General features: G+C 37.3%; 1 protein-coding gene across 4 annotated transcripts in view; it reads left to right on the forward strand.

Moving 5' to 3' along the window:
• Positions 1-19,543, forward strand: part of ints10 (integrator complex subunit 10) — a 30,489-nt gene that overhangs the window by 10,473 nt on the left and 473 nt on the right. For 3 of the 4 annotated variants that reach the window (XM_008113072.2, XM_062957667.1, XM_062957668.1), the window contains 10 exons: positions 441-610; positions 2,396-2,529; positions 3,026-3,176; positions 5,800-5,882; positions 6,558-6,710; positions 8,231-8,339; positions 11,352-11,431; positions 12,781-12,943; positions 13,542-13,635; positions 17,830-17,907. In XM_008113072.2, coding sequence (XP_008111279.1) covers positions 441-610; positions 2,396-2,529; positions 3,026-3,176; positions 5,800-5,882; positions 6,558-6,710; positions 8,231-8,339; positions 11,352-11,431; positions 12,781-12,943; positions 13,542-13,635; positions 17,830-17,907 — 1,215 coding nt within the window. The remainder of the gene's footprint in view (positions 1-440; positions 611-2,395; positions 2,530-3,025; positions 3,177-5,799; positions 5,883-6,557; positions 6,711-8,230; positions 8,340-11,351; positions 11,432-12,780; positions 12,944-13,541; positions 13,636-17,829; positions 17,908-19,543) is intronic. The other variant, XM_003222361.3, reaches the window with a different exon arrangement.

Below are 19,543 nucleotides of genomic sequence, written 5' to 3' on the forward strand. Positions count from 1 at the left end.
CCCCATTGCATTCAGTTGAATTTGTTTCTAGGTTGATACATATACAGTTGTAGTCATTAGATGGAATGGTCTGAATCTCATTTAATGAATTTTGCTTCCTTTCTTTTAATGGAAGAAAAATAGTGTTCCCTCCCTCTTGGTTTCACTTTTTCCCTCAAAAAGATCAATTAAAGGTTGAAGGCCACCCTCAACAATACGGGAATTGACACAGCGTTGGGTGATGGAATAGGGATGAGTACCCCACATGTGACAGACCCATTTAAGTGTTGATTACTCTATGTCTTTCACTCAGCAGTCCACAATTTCTCATCCTTGTTTAGAAGAGCTCATAACCTTCTTTTGGATTATGAAAGTGACCCTCCTGGAGGAGAACATTAGAAACATATGTTCTGAATCCCAGATTAGAAACTTTATTAATGATATCCTTTTTGTAACTTTAGGAGTTTTGGTGATACGTTGCTCAAAATGAAAGATGTCTGCAGATACATAGGCAACTATGATAATGAAGCCAATGCAAAATACAAAACTCAAGTTGTATATTCAACAATGCTGGTCTTTTTCAAAAATGCATTCCAGTACGTCAGCAGCATTCAACCTTCTCTATTCCAAGGTTTGTTCAAATGATGGATTTTTCTTCTGAGGTTTGGTGTAGTAAGTTTTTGCTAGAGTTACTTAATGTTGTGCCTGCTTTAAAAGTGAAATTAGCCACTTTTAAAAATATGAAATATTAATTTGGGTTGCATAAATTTGATGTCATGTCAGATTTAGGTCTTTACTACTGTATCTTCCATATATGCACACCAGCATGGCATAATCTTTGGACCATATGTCAAGGGCTAGAGTCACTCAAATGAGTGCAGCAATCCTCTTTGAAACACAGTGTCCTCAATATGTGCTTGGTTGGTTTTGTTTGTTGCACATTATGCTTGGGCCTCTTCTGAACTGTGTCTTTGGGAACCTTGGGGTTTATGGCAAGTTTATCAGGGGTTCTCCAATAGGAATATCAGGAATGGTGGAAAAGTACCCCATGTAGATGATAATTTGGTTCTTACCTATCACAACATCCAGAGTAGTATTGAATGTGTTATGGTAATAGCATCTGTTCAGATGGTCTAAGAATGAAGACTGAAAAAGTGCAGATCTGTAGAGAAATACTGTATCAGCGTTCCTTATTATTATTATTATCCTGCTTTCCTCTCTTAAATGAGAGACAAAGCAGCTCATAACATTAAAAATAATACAGTTTAAAACTTACAACATATAGCTATTGTTAAAGCAAGTGGTTGACGTCACACCAAACCATTAAAAACTTTAAAAATAATTAAAACCCTACACAGCATTTGCTGGTTTGTTCTTTAAACATTTCTTCTTTAAAAGTCTAATTGAATAAAAAGGTTTTAGGTGGCTGTCAGAAAGCTAGCAGGGAGGGAGCCATTCTGGTATTCCTAGGCAGAGACTTCCAGAGTCTATAGGCAGCCACTCAATAACAGCCATACGGTGGTTGTGCACATACAGAAGTGAAGGTCAGGAAACATTTTGGAGCCAGTAGACATATAATATGGAATGTCACTAAAGGTATCACTAGGGACCATGTTAGTTAGCCTCCATGGTGTTGGTGGCATTGTTTTGCAGAGGGAGTCTATGAGTTTAACAATCAAATATGTGCATCCTCTAAAGATAATGATAATGTAGCCAGAATCCTTTAATCAGGTGTGTATGTCTATGGAAGAGAAAACATTCTGAGGAGGAAGCACATGATCATTTTCTGATTTTTATTTTCTCCAATACAAGTTCCAGTGACTATTTCAGTATTACAAATTTTCCATGTCTATAGTAATCTTTATGGCTTCCAAATACAATTTATTCCACCGTATCCAAACAGAGCTAGAAGACAAATGCTCACATGCACAGGACCATTTGATTTGAATTGTTTTGAGAACACTTTTTTGGCTTCCCCTTCCCGCAAAATCCTGTAAACGCAATAGATTTTTCAGGATCGTTTTTGACCCAGCTGTACTTGGTTGGTTTTTAAAAAGTACCTGTACATGGCAGGATGCTGAAATTTTAAGACATGGTTCTCAACTGTTCAGGAGACACTATGTTAAAATATTGTAACTCTAGTTCTATATACATTGTATTTTTGTCTGGAGGACTAAAATGTTATGTCCAGCTTGATGAGTATTGAGGATGTATTTGCAGTTATTATCTCTTCTATTTCAATTCTAAAAGTGATAAATTTAGCTTTTTAATTTGCTAGCCAGGGATCGTTGTCTTGGAAATGAGAAAAATTTCTGGGTGTTTGTACCATCATATCAATCATGGAAGTGGATTCTATTAGTATGCTTGTGAACAGAAATTGTTCTTATTACAGTATTTTTGATGTAAACATATTTAGGGCCAAATACTCCAAATCAAGTACCACTGGTACTCCTGGAGGATGTGTCCAATGTGTATGGCGATACAGACATTGAGCGCAGCAAACATGTACACAAGAAGCGGAAACTTGCTGAAGGGCGAGAGAAAACAATGGTAATGCTTCTCATTATTAGTGAGCCGTGATTTCATGTAAAATTAAAAATATTAGTCTATTCATAGCTATTGCTTCCAAAACTCTGCCATGTTGTGTGTAGAAAGAATGATTTCCCCCTAGCGCATACATCAAGCATTGTGATAAATATCTAAACTGACATTTTGCAGTGTGAATAAACTTGGATTTGTATTATCTTAGTTTTTGCTGAAGTTTGGTTCTAAGTACAGTAGAGTCTCGCTTATCTAACAAACAGGCCAGCAGAACATTGGATAAGCGAAAATGTTAAGATAATAATGAGGGATTAATGAAAAGCAAAATATTTTGGGGCCTAAAAAAAACTGCTTGTTTTCAGTTTCCCGGCCTAATTTTTGAAGACAGAACTTACATTCTACCAGTGGTCAGGTGCACAATTGTTTAAAAGCTAATGCTATGGCACTACCGGTTTTGAGCAGTTGGTTGAGATGATTACTACATATTTTGTTGACTTTTGTATAGAGCTCTGATGATGAGGATCCTTCTGGGAAGGGAAAAAGGCCTATCATGATAAATGCAGCAGATCTTTCAAATTCTATTGAAGTCCAAGAGAGTTTTAGGCTGGCTAGAGAGAGCTGGGAACTTCTTCATTCAATGGAATTGCTAGATAAAGGTAAGAATGCTGACACACTGCTCTGCTGTGTTTGGAAATGAAAAATACACAGCATTCATTTTACATTTGTGTTAGATTCAGCTCTTGTTCTTCTGTCAGAGCATGGTGCAGCCACTATTTGAGTTTTCACTTGTGAAACACTTGCTAAAGACTTCATAAGGGGAGCACTTGAACTTAAACAGTTTATTTTCATTCACCTTGCCCTTTTCCCCTCAAGGTCCTGCACTGGATTGAGTACTGAGTCCTCAGGGTGATCGGTATATGAACCATTGGCTATATTATTGTGTGGGTTCACTGTGTACAGTTTGATGACACTCTTTCTCAGAACACAGTCCTAAAAAAAGAATAAATGAATAGAACTGAATTTAATTTAATTATTCACATCTCCCCAAAACCTTATCCAGCTCTTACCCATTTGTTACGAATATTTGAAACCTTAAAATGTTGTTTGATCTGTATAAACTTACTGAATATAGTCCAGTCAAAGGCAAAGCCCCCCCCCCCCCAAAAAAAAAGCCCCGGGATAGGGTTTCCTTTGGGTTGCCATAAGTCAAAAATGATTTGAAGGCACACAAGAACCCCTGACTCTTGGATACACATATGTAACTGCAATACTGGATACCAACTAATATCTTTATGATGCATGCATTCATGGGCATGTTTATCACAGTTATACTTTACATTGTGAAATACACGCAGCTCAGCCTAGAACGTATTGTTGGTCTTAACAAAAATAGACCCATTGAATCAGTGGGATTTACCTATGTGTTGACTCACCATTCAGCAATGAATTTAACAGTATTCATGCCCTAAAATATATATTTAGAAGATAAAATATGTTAATACGCTCATAACGGTTTCAGTTGTCTTGATGTCATTCCATTTGATTTAGGGACCCACAATTCGGGCAGTACTTTAAATGGCCTTTTAAATGTGACTTTGCACCTTATTAGACCATTGATTGTTAAAAAGCAACACTGGATGTTGATTGTCTTACTATTGTTTAGAAGTGAAGGTTAATTGTCCCTGGATGATCTGGTTTGGATTATATGTTAACTGGTTCATGGCTCAGTTCATTTTTGGTGGAAGAAACAGTACACACTTTTCATGCTCAAAAAAGAAGTTTGATCCATTTTCAGTGAGACTTTAAGAGAAAGAAGTAGGCACACAGACATCAGTGCTGGTTTTTATAATAGTTATATTGGTTATTCACACAGAGGGGGAACACCACATTCACTCAAACATTAATTCACAGTCCATACATTTAACATACATACTCACTATCTCTCCTCCCTTGTAGGGGGAAAAGAGAGGTGAGACAGACACTAAAGGTCTGGCACACACTCATTTAGGAAGAGGGGTTTCCTTATGTAGAGATTTTCTCAGCCACCATTTGATTGTTTTGATAGTCATTGTCCATTCTACTTGACCTGGTGTAGCTTCATAAATCACAGAACTAATGGGTTGTTTCAAGTTCCTTAATTTAAAAAGTTGAACTGTGTAATTCCTCATCTCTGTTGATTTCCCATAATGCAATTCTCAGGTTCCATGTTTAGAATGGTGGCTTCAGTCTTCCTTGCCCTTAGTAGGTCTTAGCCAGACTCCAGATATATAATCAATTCAATCAATTTATAACACATTTGTCTTTCCCATTACTGTTATCTCTATGCCATATTTTCCCTATTTGTCTTCTGTCAGGGACAGACCTCAGCTTTGTATTCTTTCTCCCCCATAGACTCACTTTTACATCCTTCCCTGAGCTGTGCTTGACTGGTACCAACCAGGTTTGGTCAGCTGCTCCCCTCACACAGAGACATCTTTTTTAGTTTTCCCTGATAGAAAATGGCTGTTTCCATCTTTGAAATGAACAACCTCATCCACAAGTGAATAATTTTTTTATCCCTAGCCCAAGATTAATTTTTGTACAGTCTTTTCCTGAGGGCTGTCCATGTGAGAACTTATAAAACAATTGTCTTGTTATTTCCCTCTAATCTGTTTTACATATAGGAGGTCCCAGGTTCAATCCTTGGCAACTGGGGACCTTACCACACAGCCATATAACCCAGAACATCAAGGCAGAAAATCCCACAATATCTGCTTTGAACTGGTTTATCTGGGTCCACACTGCCATATATTCCAGTTCAAATCAGATAGTGTGGGGTTTTATTTAGCTGTTTGGAAGGAACCTGAGACAATGCTATGAAGAAATGCTGTCTGAAAACTTAGAAAGCCACCACTATTCAGTGCCAACAGTATTCCATTCAGTATTCAGTACAGTATTCCATCAAGGTGGGAATGGTGTGGTTCTCTGATTTTCATAGGCCCTCCCTCACAAAACAATAATTTCCTGGTGCTTTTAAAATATATATAGGCCATTTTTGTACAGCAAATCGTTTTGTTCTTAGTTCTCCTCCCTGCCTCTCTGGAAACATGCTGAGAAACCTGGAATTAGTAATTGGAAGTGATTTTTCATTGCTACTTTCAGCTAAAAATGATGTAAAAATAGCATGGTGTGGCCCACCAATGGGTGCTCTCCTCACCTTTCCACTGTTTGGCTACATAGAGTACACTCTTGACAGTTTAAAACAGCTTTTTCATATTCTTTTTTTTTTCTTTTTTGCAGAATTTACAAGAATTTGTGTTTCATGGAAGACAGATACATGGCTTTGGTTACGGATTTTTCTCACAGATATGATTATTTATCAGGTAAAATATGCAGGAACTTTGTGCTTCTGCCATCCTAATGTAAGATTAATGGATCATCTGTTTTCAGTCAGCTTTGTACCTTCCAGCTGGCAGAGACTGATGGAAATTGTTACCCGTAAGATCTTTGTTACCCAAAGTATGTTGAAGGAAGGTGTTGAATAGGAAGTGCTTGGCCTGATATAATGAAAAATTATGTTTCTTTCAAATGAGCCAAACATGAGGCCATACTGAGATTAGGCTTTTGCGCTTGAACACACATGCTTTGGCTTTTAGAATTGAACTCAAGAAATGTTCATCTCTTTCTTTAGAGGTGTAGCCATCAGAAACTTATTGGTTGCAAGAACTGGGCAGTTTCCTTGGAGTGCTTTGAACCTTCATGAAGGCTAAAGAGATGCTGTGACATCATTAGTCCAAATCTCAATCCTGTATTGAGTTCACTGGATCTAAGCAGACTGCTTTCAGTCATGTTTTACATCACATTCAATATAATGGTGTGTATATACTTGTCCATCTTAAAAGGATGTTGAAGGGTTTAAGAGAGGATTTGTGATGTTTAATATTAGCAGAAATTATAAATAACATCTTCATTTTTGTTTCCATGGTTTTAAAATAATCTGAACTGCTAGCAGATTGGAGAGCTATTGTAATTTGGTGTTCATTTCTTTTGTCTGAAAGGGTCAATATAAAAAAGCCATTGTCAGCTTACATCACTTAGCAGCTTTGCAAGGATCACAGCCTCAGCAACAGATCATGGGGCAAGGATCACTAGAGAACCAACGAGCTCTGATCCAATTAGCAACCTGTCACTTTGCGCTTGGAGAATACCGTGTAAGTCGCTAAGGTCTTCTTTACCTAGCTAAATGATTTATTTTTGTTGTTGGTACTTTCATTAAAATCTGTGGGGCTTGGTGTAACTTAAAAAAACACGTTCAAGCCTCTGAAGTTACATCCATTATACCACATGTGTCAAATTCAAGGTCTGTGGGGCAAATCCAGACAGCCATGTCTTTTTATGTGGCCCTCGCAAATATCCCTGTATTCCTGTATTCTTCATCATTAGACATCATGACTAGAGCTGTTGGGAGTTGGGATACAGTAACATCTGGAAATCATCAGTTTGTTGTGTTTAGTCAGGAGTGGGGAGTTTGAATTGAGAAACAGGGCTTGTGGATAGGATGCCCAACTTTAAACATTTATTTATTTATTTATTTACAGTATTTATATTCAGCCCTTCTCATCCCGAAGGGGACTCAGGGCAGATTACAATCCACATATACATGGCAAAGATCCAATGCCATTAGACATATGACATATAGACAGACACAGAGGCAATTTAACATTTTCCAGCTTCATGAGGGTATGCTCGATTCCGGCCACAGGAGGAGCTGCTGCTTCATCATCCACTTGTGACACCGAGTCCTTGATGGAGTACTTCCTCGTGTCTTTCCGCATGCTGCTGGCAGTTTTATGGTGTCATAAATTAGTTAAATTAGCCTCCCTGCATAAAGCGGTATCTACATTTTCTACTCGACAGATGCTACTGTTTTTCGAGCTTCTTAGGTCAGCAGCGTGCTAGGCTATTAATGGTCGGGAGCCCAATCCAACCCGGGCTGGCTTTGAATTCATGACTTCTCAGTCAGTAGTGATTTATTGCAGCTGGCTACTAACCAGCTGCGCCACATGTCCTTTAACCTTTCCCCAACCTCAGAACCACAAGTGCTTTGAATTGCAATTCTCATTATCCCCAGTCTGCATGGCAGATAATTAAAAGAGGGGAGATATCATTCAGTAAAATCTGTGGTAAAAACTAAAGAGCACCAACTATTATATTTAAAAACAGACAGTTGGCATTCTGTATACACAGATTCTCCATCCATAGATTCAACTTTCGATGCAACCCTAAGACTGATATGGCCCTCAGTAAAAATAAGTTTGACACCCCTGCATTATACCATAAACCTTAACTCCTGGTTAATCAAATCAGTATGACTGAACAAACTGTTAATTCCCTCTCCCTTTGCAGCAGTGGTTAAACAGTCCAGACTGAAATAGCTTAGTGATGTCTGAACCTGGGATTGTGTTTGATTGTGTTTAAAAACTCAAAATTGCTAGCCAACTTTGAATCAGGGTTTGTTGGCTTCAGAATCCTAGCTGATCGAGGCATAGGAAGTCTTGAGTTCCAGTATAACACATAGAAACCCCAAATTTGGGAGGCGGGTCTGCTGTACAAGTTTGCAAATAATCAAAACTGCAAGTGTGAAACATGAATGTGGAGAGCTGACTGTAATCGTTAACTGGCTATCTGTGGATTCACTTATAAAACTATTGATCTTATTTTGTTCTCGTAGTTAACCTGTGAAAAGGTACTTGATCTAATGTGCTACGCAGTGCTTCCCATACTAGATGTACCTAAACCCCAGGAAGAACAGCCAACGGTGAAGTCAAAACACAGGAAAGGTAAAGGATGACTTTCTTTGTCAGATGGCAAGGTAGGAGGGAATAAAACTTCCAATGTATTAGTACCCTGTTTCCCCGAAAATAAGACATACCCATGAAATAAGCCGTAGCAAGATTTCTAAGCATTTGCGCAATATGAGCCATACCCGTAAAATAAGACATAGTGATAGGCGTGGCTGGCTCCCCCTGTCAAGTCCTGGTCATTCTGTGCGTGCTGCAAGCTAAGGCATAGAGAGAGAGACATAGAAAGCAAAAGTCTCAGTGAAGTGAGGAGCAGGTGTGTGTCTTCGGGGAAGAAGCAAAGTTGTGGCTGCCATTTTATTCATCACTGTAGGTCTCTCTCCCCCAGTACCAACCAGTAACAGTCTGTGGGTCTCTCTCACCCCCACACAAACACCAGTAAAGCTGCAGCTCCCCAGCACTGACCAGCAACAGTCTGCGAGTCTCTTTCACCCCACACAAACACCAGAGGATAGGGGAAAAGCTTCAGCAAGCAGTCTGCTGCTGAGCCCAGAGAGATCATCCCATAAATGCAGATTGTTGTACCATATTTAATAAAAAATAAGACATCCCCTGAAAATAAGCCATAGTGTGTCTTCTTGAGGAAAAATAAATATAAGACATTGTCTTATTTTCGGGGGAAACACAGTAGTAGCTAGTCAGTCTGCTTTTATATTATTGTATTTCTTCAGTTCTAAGATGCACTTTCCCCCCTATATAAACATCTCTAAAAATTGAGTATGTCGCAGGTAAATCTTAATGTATTTTTGTTGTTGGTTGTACTGAAATTGGGGTGCAATTTACATCTGATAATTGAAGAAATACGATAATTTTAAAAAATGAAAGGGCATCCCTTTTCAATGTTTTATTTGTGCTTGGGTCCAATCAAACCTTTTTTATTATCAGTATTTTTTTAAAAAGCTGTTCCTATCAAACCACAGCCAGCATATTTCCAGAAAAAGTCTGTAATAAGTGTTTTCTGTCAGTATCTGGATGATTGCAGTCTAAAAATCTTTATACTCTGTAAGTTACGACTGTGTGCCACTACAGCTGACAGAATTGGATCATCAGTTGTATTATTATTTGTATTATTGTTAATATTATTATGTAAATGATGCTCTAATATACATATTGTGTTCTATGTTTTGAACCTTTACTGTGGTGCATATTTTTCAGATATTTTTTTAGAATAGATAGCTGTGTTTATTATTATATATTGCCTATCAAACCACAGCCAGCATATTTCCAGAAAAAGTCTGTAATAAGTGTTTTAAAAGTAGCATTTTCTCTCCCCATATCAGCCCAACCCAAATAACACTGAGAAATCTAAATTCTATACGTGGTTAAATAACAGTGATTTGGTTTTCTGATATTTGTTGTTCTTACGTGTGTTGTAAGGAGAAGGCTGGGAGAAGAGGGATAGTAGTAATCTAAGTATGTTGGGAGATATTTTTGCTTTCTGCTTCTGGAAAGAATATTGGGACGTCCAGAACCCTATAAGGCAGGGGTCCCCAAACTAAGGCCCGGGGGCCGGATGCGGCCCTCCAAGGTCATTTACCTGGCCCTGGCCCTCAGTTTTATAATATAATATTTTATATCATTTTAATAATGTAATATATTGTATATACATATAATATTGATAATAATATGATGTTATACAATATAATACTAATAATACCATACAATAAAATTAATTATATGTTATATATTCCATATAATATTACAGTATAGTGGTATAGTTCAATATAGTAATATATAATGCTAATATTGTGCTATGCTAATAACATAATATATTGTATGTACATACACTGTTCTGAGTCCCCTTCGGGGTGAGAAGGGCGGGATATAAATGTAATAAATAATTGTAGTAAATGAATAAATAAATAATTTTAGACTTAGGCTCGCACAAAGTCTGAAATGACTTGAAGGCACGCAACAACAACAACAATCCTAATGAACTTTACTATTTCATTGGCCAGAAGCAGGCCAACACTTCCCATTGAAATCCCAATAGGTTTATGTTGGTTACAATTGGTTTCATTTTTAAATATTGTATTGTTCTTTCATTGTTGTTGTTGTTTTGCACTACAAATAAGACATGTGCAGTGTGCATAGGAATTTGTTCGTTTTTTTCCCCCAAATGATAATTTGGCCCCTCCACAGTCTGAAGGATTGTGGACCGGCCCTCTGCTTTAAAAGTTTGATGACCCCTGCTATAAGGAATGCTAGATAGGGTGATCAAATATTTTCTGTAAAAAGAATTGAGTGGCAGAAGTAGGTTTAGTCTTCTAGCCAACTAATGGGTTAAACTGCCCAATTTCTGAATCTGGCTTGGTGAACAGATGTTTCGAAGATGGGAATAGACATATTTGTCCTCCTGCTGAAGCAACCAGCAACTTGTATGAACCTGTGTGGAAGGAAAAGATTCCACCCTAATCCTATGTGCATTCTAACCTGCCATTAGAGCAACTGTTTACAGGAAAGAAGTGCTTGGCTGGATTAACTTCACCTCCTGCTTTGTATTTGATACTTATTCCTGAGTACAATCCTTCTTTCTTAAAATAGTCAATTCCCGTGGTTCTCCCCCCACTCCCTTGCTAGATCTGTGTACTCTTGAATAAAGGTGATCCTGCTTGCTAACTTCCCCCATTTCTCAGCCTGAAAGGAGAACAGTGGGATGAGTTAGACCAGGATACAGTAACGAAAATTACAACCTGCCCCTTGCTGGATCAGGAAGCAAAGTTTCAGATGGATACATAGTCCTTGCCAGCATCCATGCCTCCTCTTCCTGGGACCTGAATTTCATTTTTTTCCACAAAAAAATGTTGTCTTTAATAGAGAAGGAAACCTGTTGTGATTTTATTTAGACAAGAGCAGTCTCTATTTTTAAGGGCATTGTAGAATGCAGAAAACTATACAAATACTCAAGCTATAAAAGTTTTAGACTTGTCATTTTTAATTCTGGTCAATACTGGAATTTTTAATATGTGCACATGTATTATTTGTCTTTAGCTTCGGAATTGAAACTCTGGCCTTGTACCAGTAAGGCTATTATGCCCTACTGTCTACGGTTACTATTAGCTTGTTTTAAGGTAAGATATCATTCCACCGCAGTGGACAAAAACATCTTGTTGGCTCCTCAGTATTAATAGTTGTGACTTTGGGATAAATTTTTCTGTCTTCATTCTCTGCACCCTGGACTCATTTTTTTTTGTTCTGTACGTTACTGTAGTGCTTCAGTGATGTCAGTTGGCCCTGTTGCCAGCATCCCATTTGACAATTCAGGTAGAAAAGTGATACCAAATAGACCAAGAGCTGGACCAGTATCAGATGAAACCTATATTTTCTGTGTATCTAGAGAAATTTTATTTCATTTTATTTTGATAACTTGGATCAGGCTTGTCTTGATTGGGAATCAATATGAAAGAATTTCATGACAATCTGTGTCTATGGATGAGAATAAAGTAAAAATATTCATAACTCATTTACTTTCATTTACTAATTACCTATATAGTGTCTTAATGCAAATATAAGAGAGAAATGTTTATCTCTGTCCCAGATCATGTGGCACTCCTCTCACCTCCTTGATTTAAGAGAGAATTTTTATTACTGAGGCACTGCATTGATACATAGCATTAGTAATAACTTAAGCTTTCCAGATGTCTTGGGCTACAGCCCATGTACTTACCTGTTATAAATACATAATGCTATCTGGGGTTTTTATAATTCAGATCCAAAATATCTGGAGGGCCAAAGCTTCCCTATATCTTATCTTAAAATACTATTTTATTTCAGCTTTTATCACTGTTACTCAAATATACAAATTTTCAATACAGTACTTTTAATCCTCATACTCCACATTTTGTCTTAACTCTGCTTTTAAACATTGTATTTTAATGCCTGTACTTATGTTTTACTCATTTTTTACTGTTTGTTTTTAATGCTGGTGATTGACCAAAATAGATATACTGTATGTATGTATATATAGAGGAGGGGGGGGGCTCAATTTAAATATCCTATCCTTTTATTTATGGCATGTGGAGTGGGAAGAGGGAGAAAGGCTTCTTGAACTATCCTTTGGGGATCTCATGATGTCGGACTCCCAACTCCTAGTTGGCTGTGGCTCCTGGAAATTATAGTTCGTTGTTACAGTTTATGTTATCTGATTCACCCACATTCCTGATTTCAAATGAGAATTGTTTGAGATCTTGTATATTTCATTTTAAGCATAGGTTCCGTCCTAACAGCAGTCCACATTTACATGCTCCTTTAACCAGCATTTTGAGAATAAGTGGAAGCAGTGCAGTCTGTAACCTGATACATTATTGAAGAGCATGTGTTGTGTAAAAATTGAAGCCATTCTGTCTGCTAAGTATTGATTTGGAATTTGTTGGGTAAAAGTGCAGGTTAGGCTTGTTGAGCACATTTTTTTCCCTAACAGCTGAGAGCTTTCACAGACAACAGGGACGATATGGCACTTGGTCACGTGATTGTGTTGCTCCAGCATGAGTGGCCACGAGGCGAAAACCTCTTCTTGAAAGCAATGAACAAAATCTGCCAACAAGGAAACTTCCAGTATGAAAATTTTTTCAACTATGTGACAAGTATCCTTTTCTCAAAATGTCAGTTAGATTGAAATAGATGGTAGGAACTCCCCTCTTTTTGCTAAAGAAAAGGAAGATTTCTTGGAAATGTCAGCCAATGAAGTAAAATCAGTTGGGGACAAGAAGAAGAGAGGAGAAAGATTGTGGAAACAATTGAGTTTTAAGAGAGTGAAAGCAACAAAAAGCAGTTCAGGAATACCACTTAAACTCTGTAACATGCTAAAGTGGTAACAGTCCCTGCATTTTTTATTTTATAGCATTATATTATCATAAGTAGCTGCAAAGGCTGTCTAGTACAGTCCTCTGCCATTCTAGTAGCACCCCTGAGTTTGGATATGGGATTGAGATTGGGATTTACTGAAATGTAGGATAGTTTACAGCATATTAAATTATCAAATGAAACAAATAAATGAAAAGTAAATATTATACATTAGTGTATAGAAATCTTTAACATACTTCAAAAATCAAAACATTTATTCATTTATTTATTTGTATGTTACCTGTTTTGCAGCACTACCCTATGCATAGATTATGTTCACATCAGTGCTTTTTCTATTACTAAGTCTGCTTCAGTTTTGCACCTCAACCATTTCACCAGATATTGATATGCTGGAAGAGTTTTCTTACTTAAGAACACAAGAAGGAGGAAAAATTCACCTGGAATTGCTACCAAATCAGGGGATGTTGATAAAGTAAGAAGAATATTTTTTTCAAATTTTAGAGTTGACAAGATCGTTGTGATTACCAATATAATTTATGAGATGTTTGCTGTCTAAATTGCTAAAGTACTATATTATGGAGCAATGAACTTAGTTGTCAGCTTGCATCGATTTCATTTTGAACTTCTTGGTGAGCAGCAATAAATCAATGCAAGACTGCATAGAAATGAGGTGTGTGTTTTTTAAAAAACTTAACTACCTATGTATCAGAATTGGATATAGATGAGTAATACTCCCCAACATAGTGGAATTGCAATACAGTAGAGTCTCACTTATCCAACACTCACTTACCCAACGTTCTGGATTATCCAACGCATTTTTGTAGTCAATGTTTTCAATGCATTGTGATATTTTGGTGCTAAATTTGTAAATACAGTAATTACTACATCGCATTAATGTGTAATGAACTACTTTTTCTGTCAAATTTGTTGTATAACATGATGTTTTGGTGCTTAATTTGTAAAATCATAACCTGTTTTGATGTTTAATAGGCTTTTTCTTAATCTCTCCTTATTATCCAACATATTCACGTATCTAACGTTCTGCCGGCCCGTTTATGTTGGATAAGTGAGACTCTACTGTATTAATCTCCTAAATTGCAAAACAAGGTGGTCCTGGAGGAGAATCTGACTTGTCCTGGGAGAGTTTATCTTATTTCCAAGTGGATTTCTGTCATTCCTCCATTTAATATGAAGAGAGTAATTTTATAATGGCTAGTCTTTTAAGGCATAAGTGTTATTAGGAATGTCAGCTGAAAGCTCTGCTATGATGGAATCCATAGTGACAACAGATGTCAGCTCCAATTTATTTTCTATATTTTTTGCCCAAGCAGGTCACAAACAAGCTCAGCTATTAAGCAGCTCAGGCGGTTACATCCGTTGGGTTTTATCAATTCTAGGCTTCTTTTTCATGGAGCGACGATACATTATAGCACTACAGCAGCCAGGTTTTATCTATTCTTGGCTTCTTTGTGATGATGATTTGAGAGATTTTCCCAAGTTGGGCAGTTCTAGGCTGTGTGACTCATGATGTTGAGTCCCTTGAGATGTATTTTGCCAATTTGGATTTTGCAACCAAACATCTTCATTAGTCCAACCTCTTTTCCTATTGTGTATTTCTCATGGTCCATTCAGCATCAACTGTCGCTTTCCTTCTTTTCACATGATTTAAGAGTGTTTGAATGTACATCAGCTGATGTTTTGCAACACTAAACATGTGATCAGGAGAATTGGAGGAAATGACTACAAGAAGAAATAATCAGGAAATGGTTTTTCTTGTGGTCATTAAAGGTGTGGGTAAATAACCTGCACTATAAGGAAGACCAAGGGAGCATTTCATGGGAGAATGAGGGTAGTTGGGGTTTGGACCATCAGTGAACATCCCATTCTGTGACTTGACTTCTACGTCCAGATCAAGGTAGTTAGATGCCTTTGGTCAATGGTAATGCCTTGATAGCATACTTAGTTGTTAGTAAAGTTTCATAAGGTATCAGTCTTCATATAACTTAAGCCTTGCTTTAGATATATAGTAGGAAGGATTATCCAGAAAAATGCCCAGGATAGATGGAGACTGGAAGAAATAATAGAGTAGCTGGAAGTAGATCTTTGTTCATGGCTGTCATAAAGACTAAAAGCTACTTTAAATTTTGTTTTCAGAATGCATAATTTGGGGATTGCATTATACACTGGCAACAGAACTGCAGAGAGAAACAGTCCTTGATAGTACTGATGTCAGCATTAGTGCTATAGTTTGCCAAATGTATGAAAGTCTGCTTCCAGTGTATTTACTGGAACAAGATACTGTCTGAAAATGCATGTTTGTGGGTAGAGGACTGACAGCAATATGTCCTCAAGGTACTCAAGGTAGCTAATGGGAAAATACAGGAAAAATGCAGGGATAAATGGGTCCTTTCACAAATTCCAAGTGTCACTGTTTTGCCCTGAGGCTTCCTTCTTCCCAACTTTCTTCCCACAGTAGGTTAGGCTTGTTATGGATTTCCTCCCAAGCAGGAGTAAAGATCAGCAAACATTGTGGGGGAGTTTTTTTTTTTGTGTTTTTTTAAGTGGCAAGGAAAAATTTGTCTTTTTGAATAATTTTCACACATGGAGGTTTCCTTTTCTCACTTCTCTATTCTTTCTCTGTCTCTGTTTAGCACTATAAGAAGCTGTTCATCTTCTTGAGACTGTTCTTTAGTTAAAAGTTTCTGTTTTAAATTCTTGTTGTGGATGTGGTAATTCTTTTGCTGAAAAGGGCTCTCTAGAGCAATGGTTCTCAACCTGTGGGCTCCCAGGTGTTTTGGCCTACAACTCCCAAGAAATCCCAGCCAGTTTACCAGCTGTTAGGATTTCTGGGAGTTGATGGCCAAAATATCTGGGGATCCACAGGTTGAGAACTACTGCTCTAGAGCATCGAATTCTGCTGGCATTTTATTTTGAAGAGAATTTGAAATAGATGCAAATCCAGCTTCCTGATAGCCAACAAGAATATTGTGGGGTGACTAAATTAGTTTGATAACATTTGAGCAGACTGCAAAACAAATGCTGATGGGGTGGTTCCTAGTGTTATTGGAATTATTGGTGATGGCTACATGGGTCATCTAGAATAGAAATATCCCATCAACTAAACATCTCACCCATTTATCCCAGTCTTAGCTTTCAAACAGTTCGTTTTCAATTATCTTAAATGTTTCTGTGGGACTGCATCTTCTCTCACCATCTTTTCTAGCTAAGATGCGGGAAGTATGCCAATTTGACTTCATTTCAGTCAAACCATCTCTGAAACATTTGCTAGAAACTTTATTTATTTGCTTTGTTTGTGGACCACTGATATTTTTGCAGCTTTTAAACTTTAGAATATAAATGATTCTTTATAAGGATTAAGCATTAAGCATAAAGCCAAGTTAGATTACATGTACCCAGAATGCCGTTTTGCTTCAACATTTACATGCCAAATATTAGAAACCTACAAATACCATTATGTGAATATGTGCCTTCAGGTTGCCTGATGATTTAAAGCAACTTTCATGGGGTTTTCTTAGACAAGGGATTCTTAGATATGGTTTTGACAGTCAAAATTGCCTTACTGGTAATATTGGTAAATGACCTTAAATATCAGAAGAGCTAGAACTTTGGGTAGGGAGGCTTTACATGGGAACAAAATATTACTACTGTGTTCCTATCTGTCCCTAGAACTAAATTGTGCCACACTCTTCATTATATCATTATGACTTTACTTTTAACTTCAAAGGCAAGCATCTTATGAAGCTCTAGACTTCATAGTCTGGTGAGGCACTAAAGTTCTCGGGCTGAAAATTCCAAGTACGTCTTCCCTAAAATACATTGTACAATTCCATAGGATGGAATCATAACATTTAAAAGTGGAATCATAGTGCTATAATTGTGTGAAAGGGTACCTAAATTAAATATTAAAGTGGAATTGCATATAATAAAGACTGGTTGCATTCTCTTTCCTTCCAAAGCACCCTTAACAATTTTCCTGCTTGTTCGTTTTCTCCTGAAACTTGCTTCTGCAAAATTACTGAAACTGAGGGCCAGGGAGGTGAATGGGGTTGGCTATGGAAGTTTCAAAGGAAAGCAGGATGGCAAACAATCAGAATAAGCGACCCTGCCCCTTCTCAAGTGTTGCCAACTGCCTTTTACCAGGGCCAATTTGCAAAGAAAGGAATACTGGGACTGTGGTGTTACTCATTTCTTATCATTCATTAGTGGGAACCTGGTCTGACAAGGTTGGCCAGTTTTAACAGACTTGAAAAGTAGGTAGAGGTTCAACGTTTTTGTATTTCAGACTGCCTCTTGAACATGGTAAACACTTGCTTGAGCTCCTACGTAATTAGAATCTGGTACGAGGAATAGAATCCAGGAATCATTTCCCCAGTTTTGTGTTTGTATGTTGTAAATGCATCATATTGTGTAGTTAGGGTATTTAACTTCCATAGCTTTTCACATTCTCTTTATTGTGGGTTACCAAGCCACTAAATGAAACTCTTTGACATCTGTCATCCTTAATGAAAGAATTATGGTATGCCTACAAGAGGGTTTGGATCTTCCTTTTTCTCCTCTCTCTATCTCTTTCTGGGGCATTGGTTTTTTGTAGGACAGGGAAAGTTGGTGTGGGTGTTTGAATGCTGCCGTTTGCTGTTTTTTGAAGGACTTCTAGCCCTCCGCTGGGGTTACTGCAGCAGGAATTCATACCTGTACTACAACCCAGCATGCAGACTGCTGACAGGTACTAAGCAGGGGAACATCCCTGCTCATAGTGTGCTGTCTTTTTGTCAATATGTTTTACTGCCCATGGTTATCGACCTTTGTTGATTCAGTAGTTTTCTCCATGCTTTTGTTCCTCATTTGTGCCTACATCACTTGGCAAGCCATGTTTTACTATTGTTAACATTTTTATTATTTTCCATAAGTTACTGGCACATATGTGTACTTCAATTTTTAAGTGGACTGCTGGATAATTAAACAGTAATTATGCTCTGGTTATGTTTTTGGTAAAGTATCCCATCTGTTATTTTAGGAAAATGCAAATTTAACTAAAGATGGGCATTGTTTTGTTAAATATATTACGGTTCTTGTCTATTTCCCTCTGAGTATCTGCTTGCTTTTGTTTTCCTTGCCTCTGAAACCTGGATTTGATCAACCTTCACCTGTTGAAAATCTTGTCCTGTGCGTAACTGTTTTCTAATCCTTCAGTAGGAGACACATATACTGGCTATTTTCTATTTTGCAGATGGGCAAGGACAGAAAGTAGCCCCTGACTCTCAAAATATCATTTGGGAAAAATTGGAGGCATTGAAAAAAAACAGGGCATAACATTAATAAATTTGTTCATTAAAAAAATATTCTGCCCAGTAAACTTTTTGTTAGATAGGTAACTAAAAACTAAGATGCAAATTAGTTTAGGACATCTCTAATAGAACTAAAGGCATTAATGTAGTTACATTCTGTATTTTTAATATTTCAAATAGTTGTATCCAATTGCTTTTTGATAGTATGTCAATTTTGGATCTATGCTGTCACCATGAGAGATAAATATAAGCCAATGGTCTTTTTAAATGTGTAAGGAGTTGCAGTTCCAGTCTGCCTCTTGCTTGCCTTTTCTGTCTTCCTGGAACTCTCTTCACCCGTTAGTGTTATATAGTAACCTCAAAGTCATTAGATGTATTCTTGTTGGATAAATTAAACAGCAATAGTAGGTTTCTAAAGTTCTATTTGTTAATGGAATTCTGCACCTTAATCTATTAAGGTTGTTTTTGTTTGGCTGTTGTGACCTTTCACGTTGAAAGTCACACTTCCAGTCCAAAAATCTTGGGGTAAGACACTGAGCATGTAGAGCTATACCTAGAATCTTCATTGTAAAATGGAAGGTGGCTTTATTTCTGTAGCCTTTGGAGCTCCAGTAGTCATTGTAGAAGTTGTAGCATTATGAACAATAACAGAACTTGATATCCTGTGTCTTTGTTGGGCATCAGCACCATTGAACATGCCAAAGGGGGACTTAATACCAAGTCTTTGGCCATGACTGAGTTCTTATGGACACTTTTTAGAGCTTACTGCATTATTCCATCATACACATTTTTGTATTCTGCTTGGTGAACAACCTATGCAGGAGCTCAACATACCAGGTTTTTGTCTTATTGATTAACATGGGTATTTGACTGTTGTGTGTTATCAAATGTAAACTTAACTACTGTTGGTAGCAGTGGTTCTTCTTTTATACCACACATCAGAGACTCATGAGAGACTCAAAGATCCTTGAATATTTTTTTAGATTATTCAACGATTTTTATATCATTTGTGGATTAGGATTTAACCATCTTATTAAATAATTAAATGATAAGAATGTTAAACTGGGAAATTAG

The sequence above is a fragment of the Anolis carolinensis genome, chromosome 6, assembly GCF_035594765.1.
Source record: "Anolis carolinensis isolate JA03-04 chromosome 6, rAnoCar3.1.pri, whole genome shotgun sequence".
NCBI lineage: Eukaryota > Metazoa > Chordata > Lepidosauria > Squamata > Dactyloidae > Anolis > Anolis carolinensis.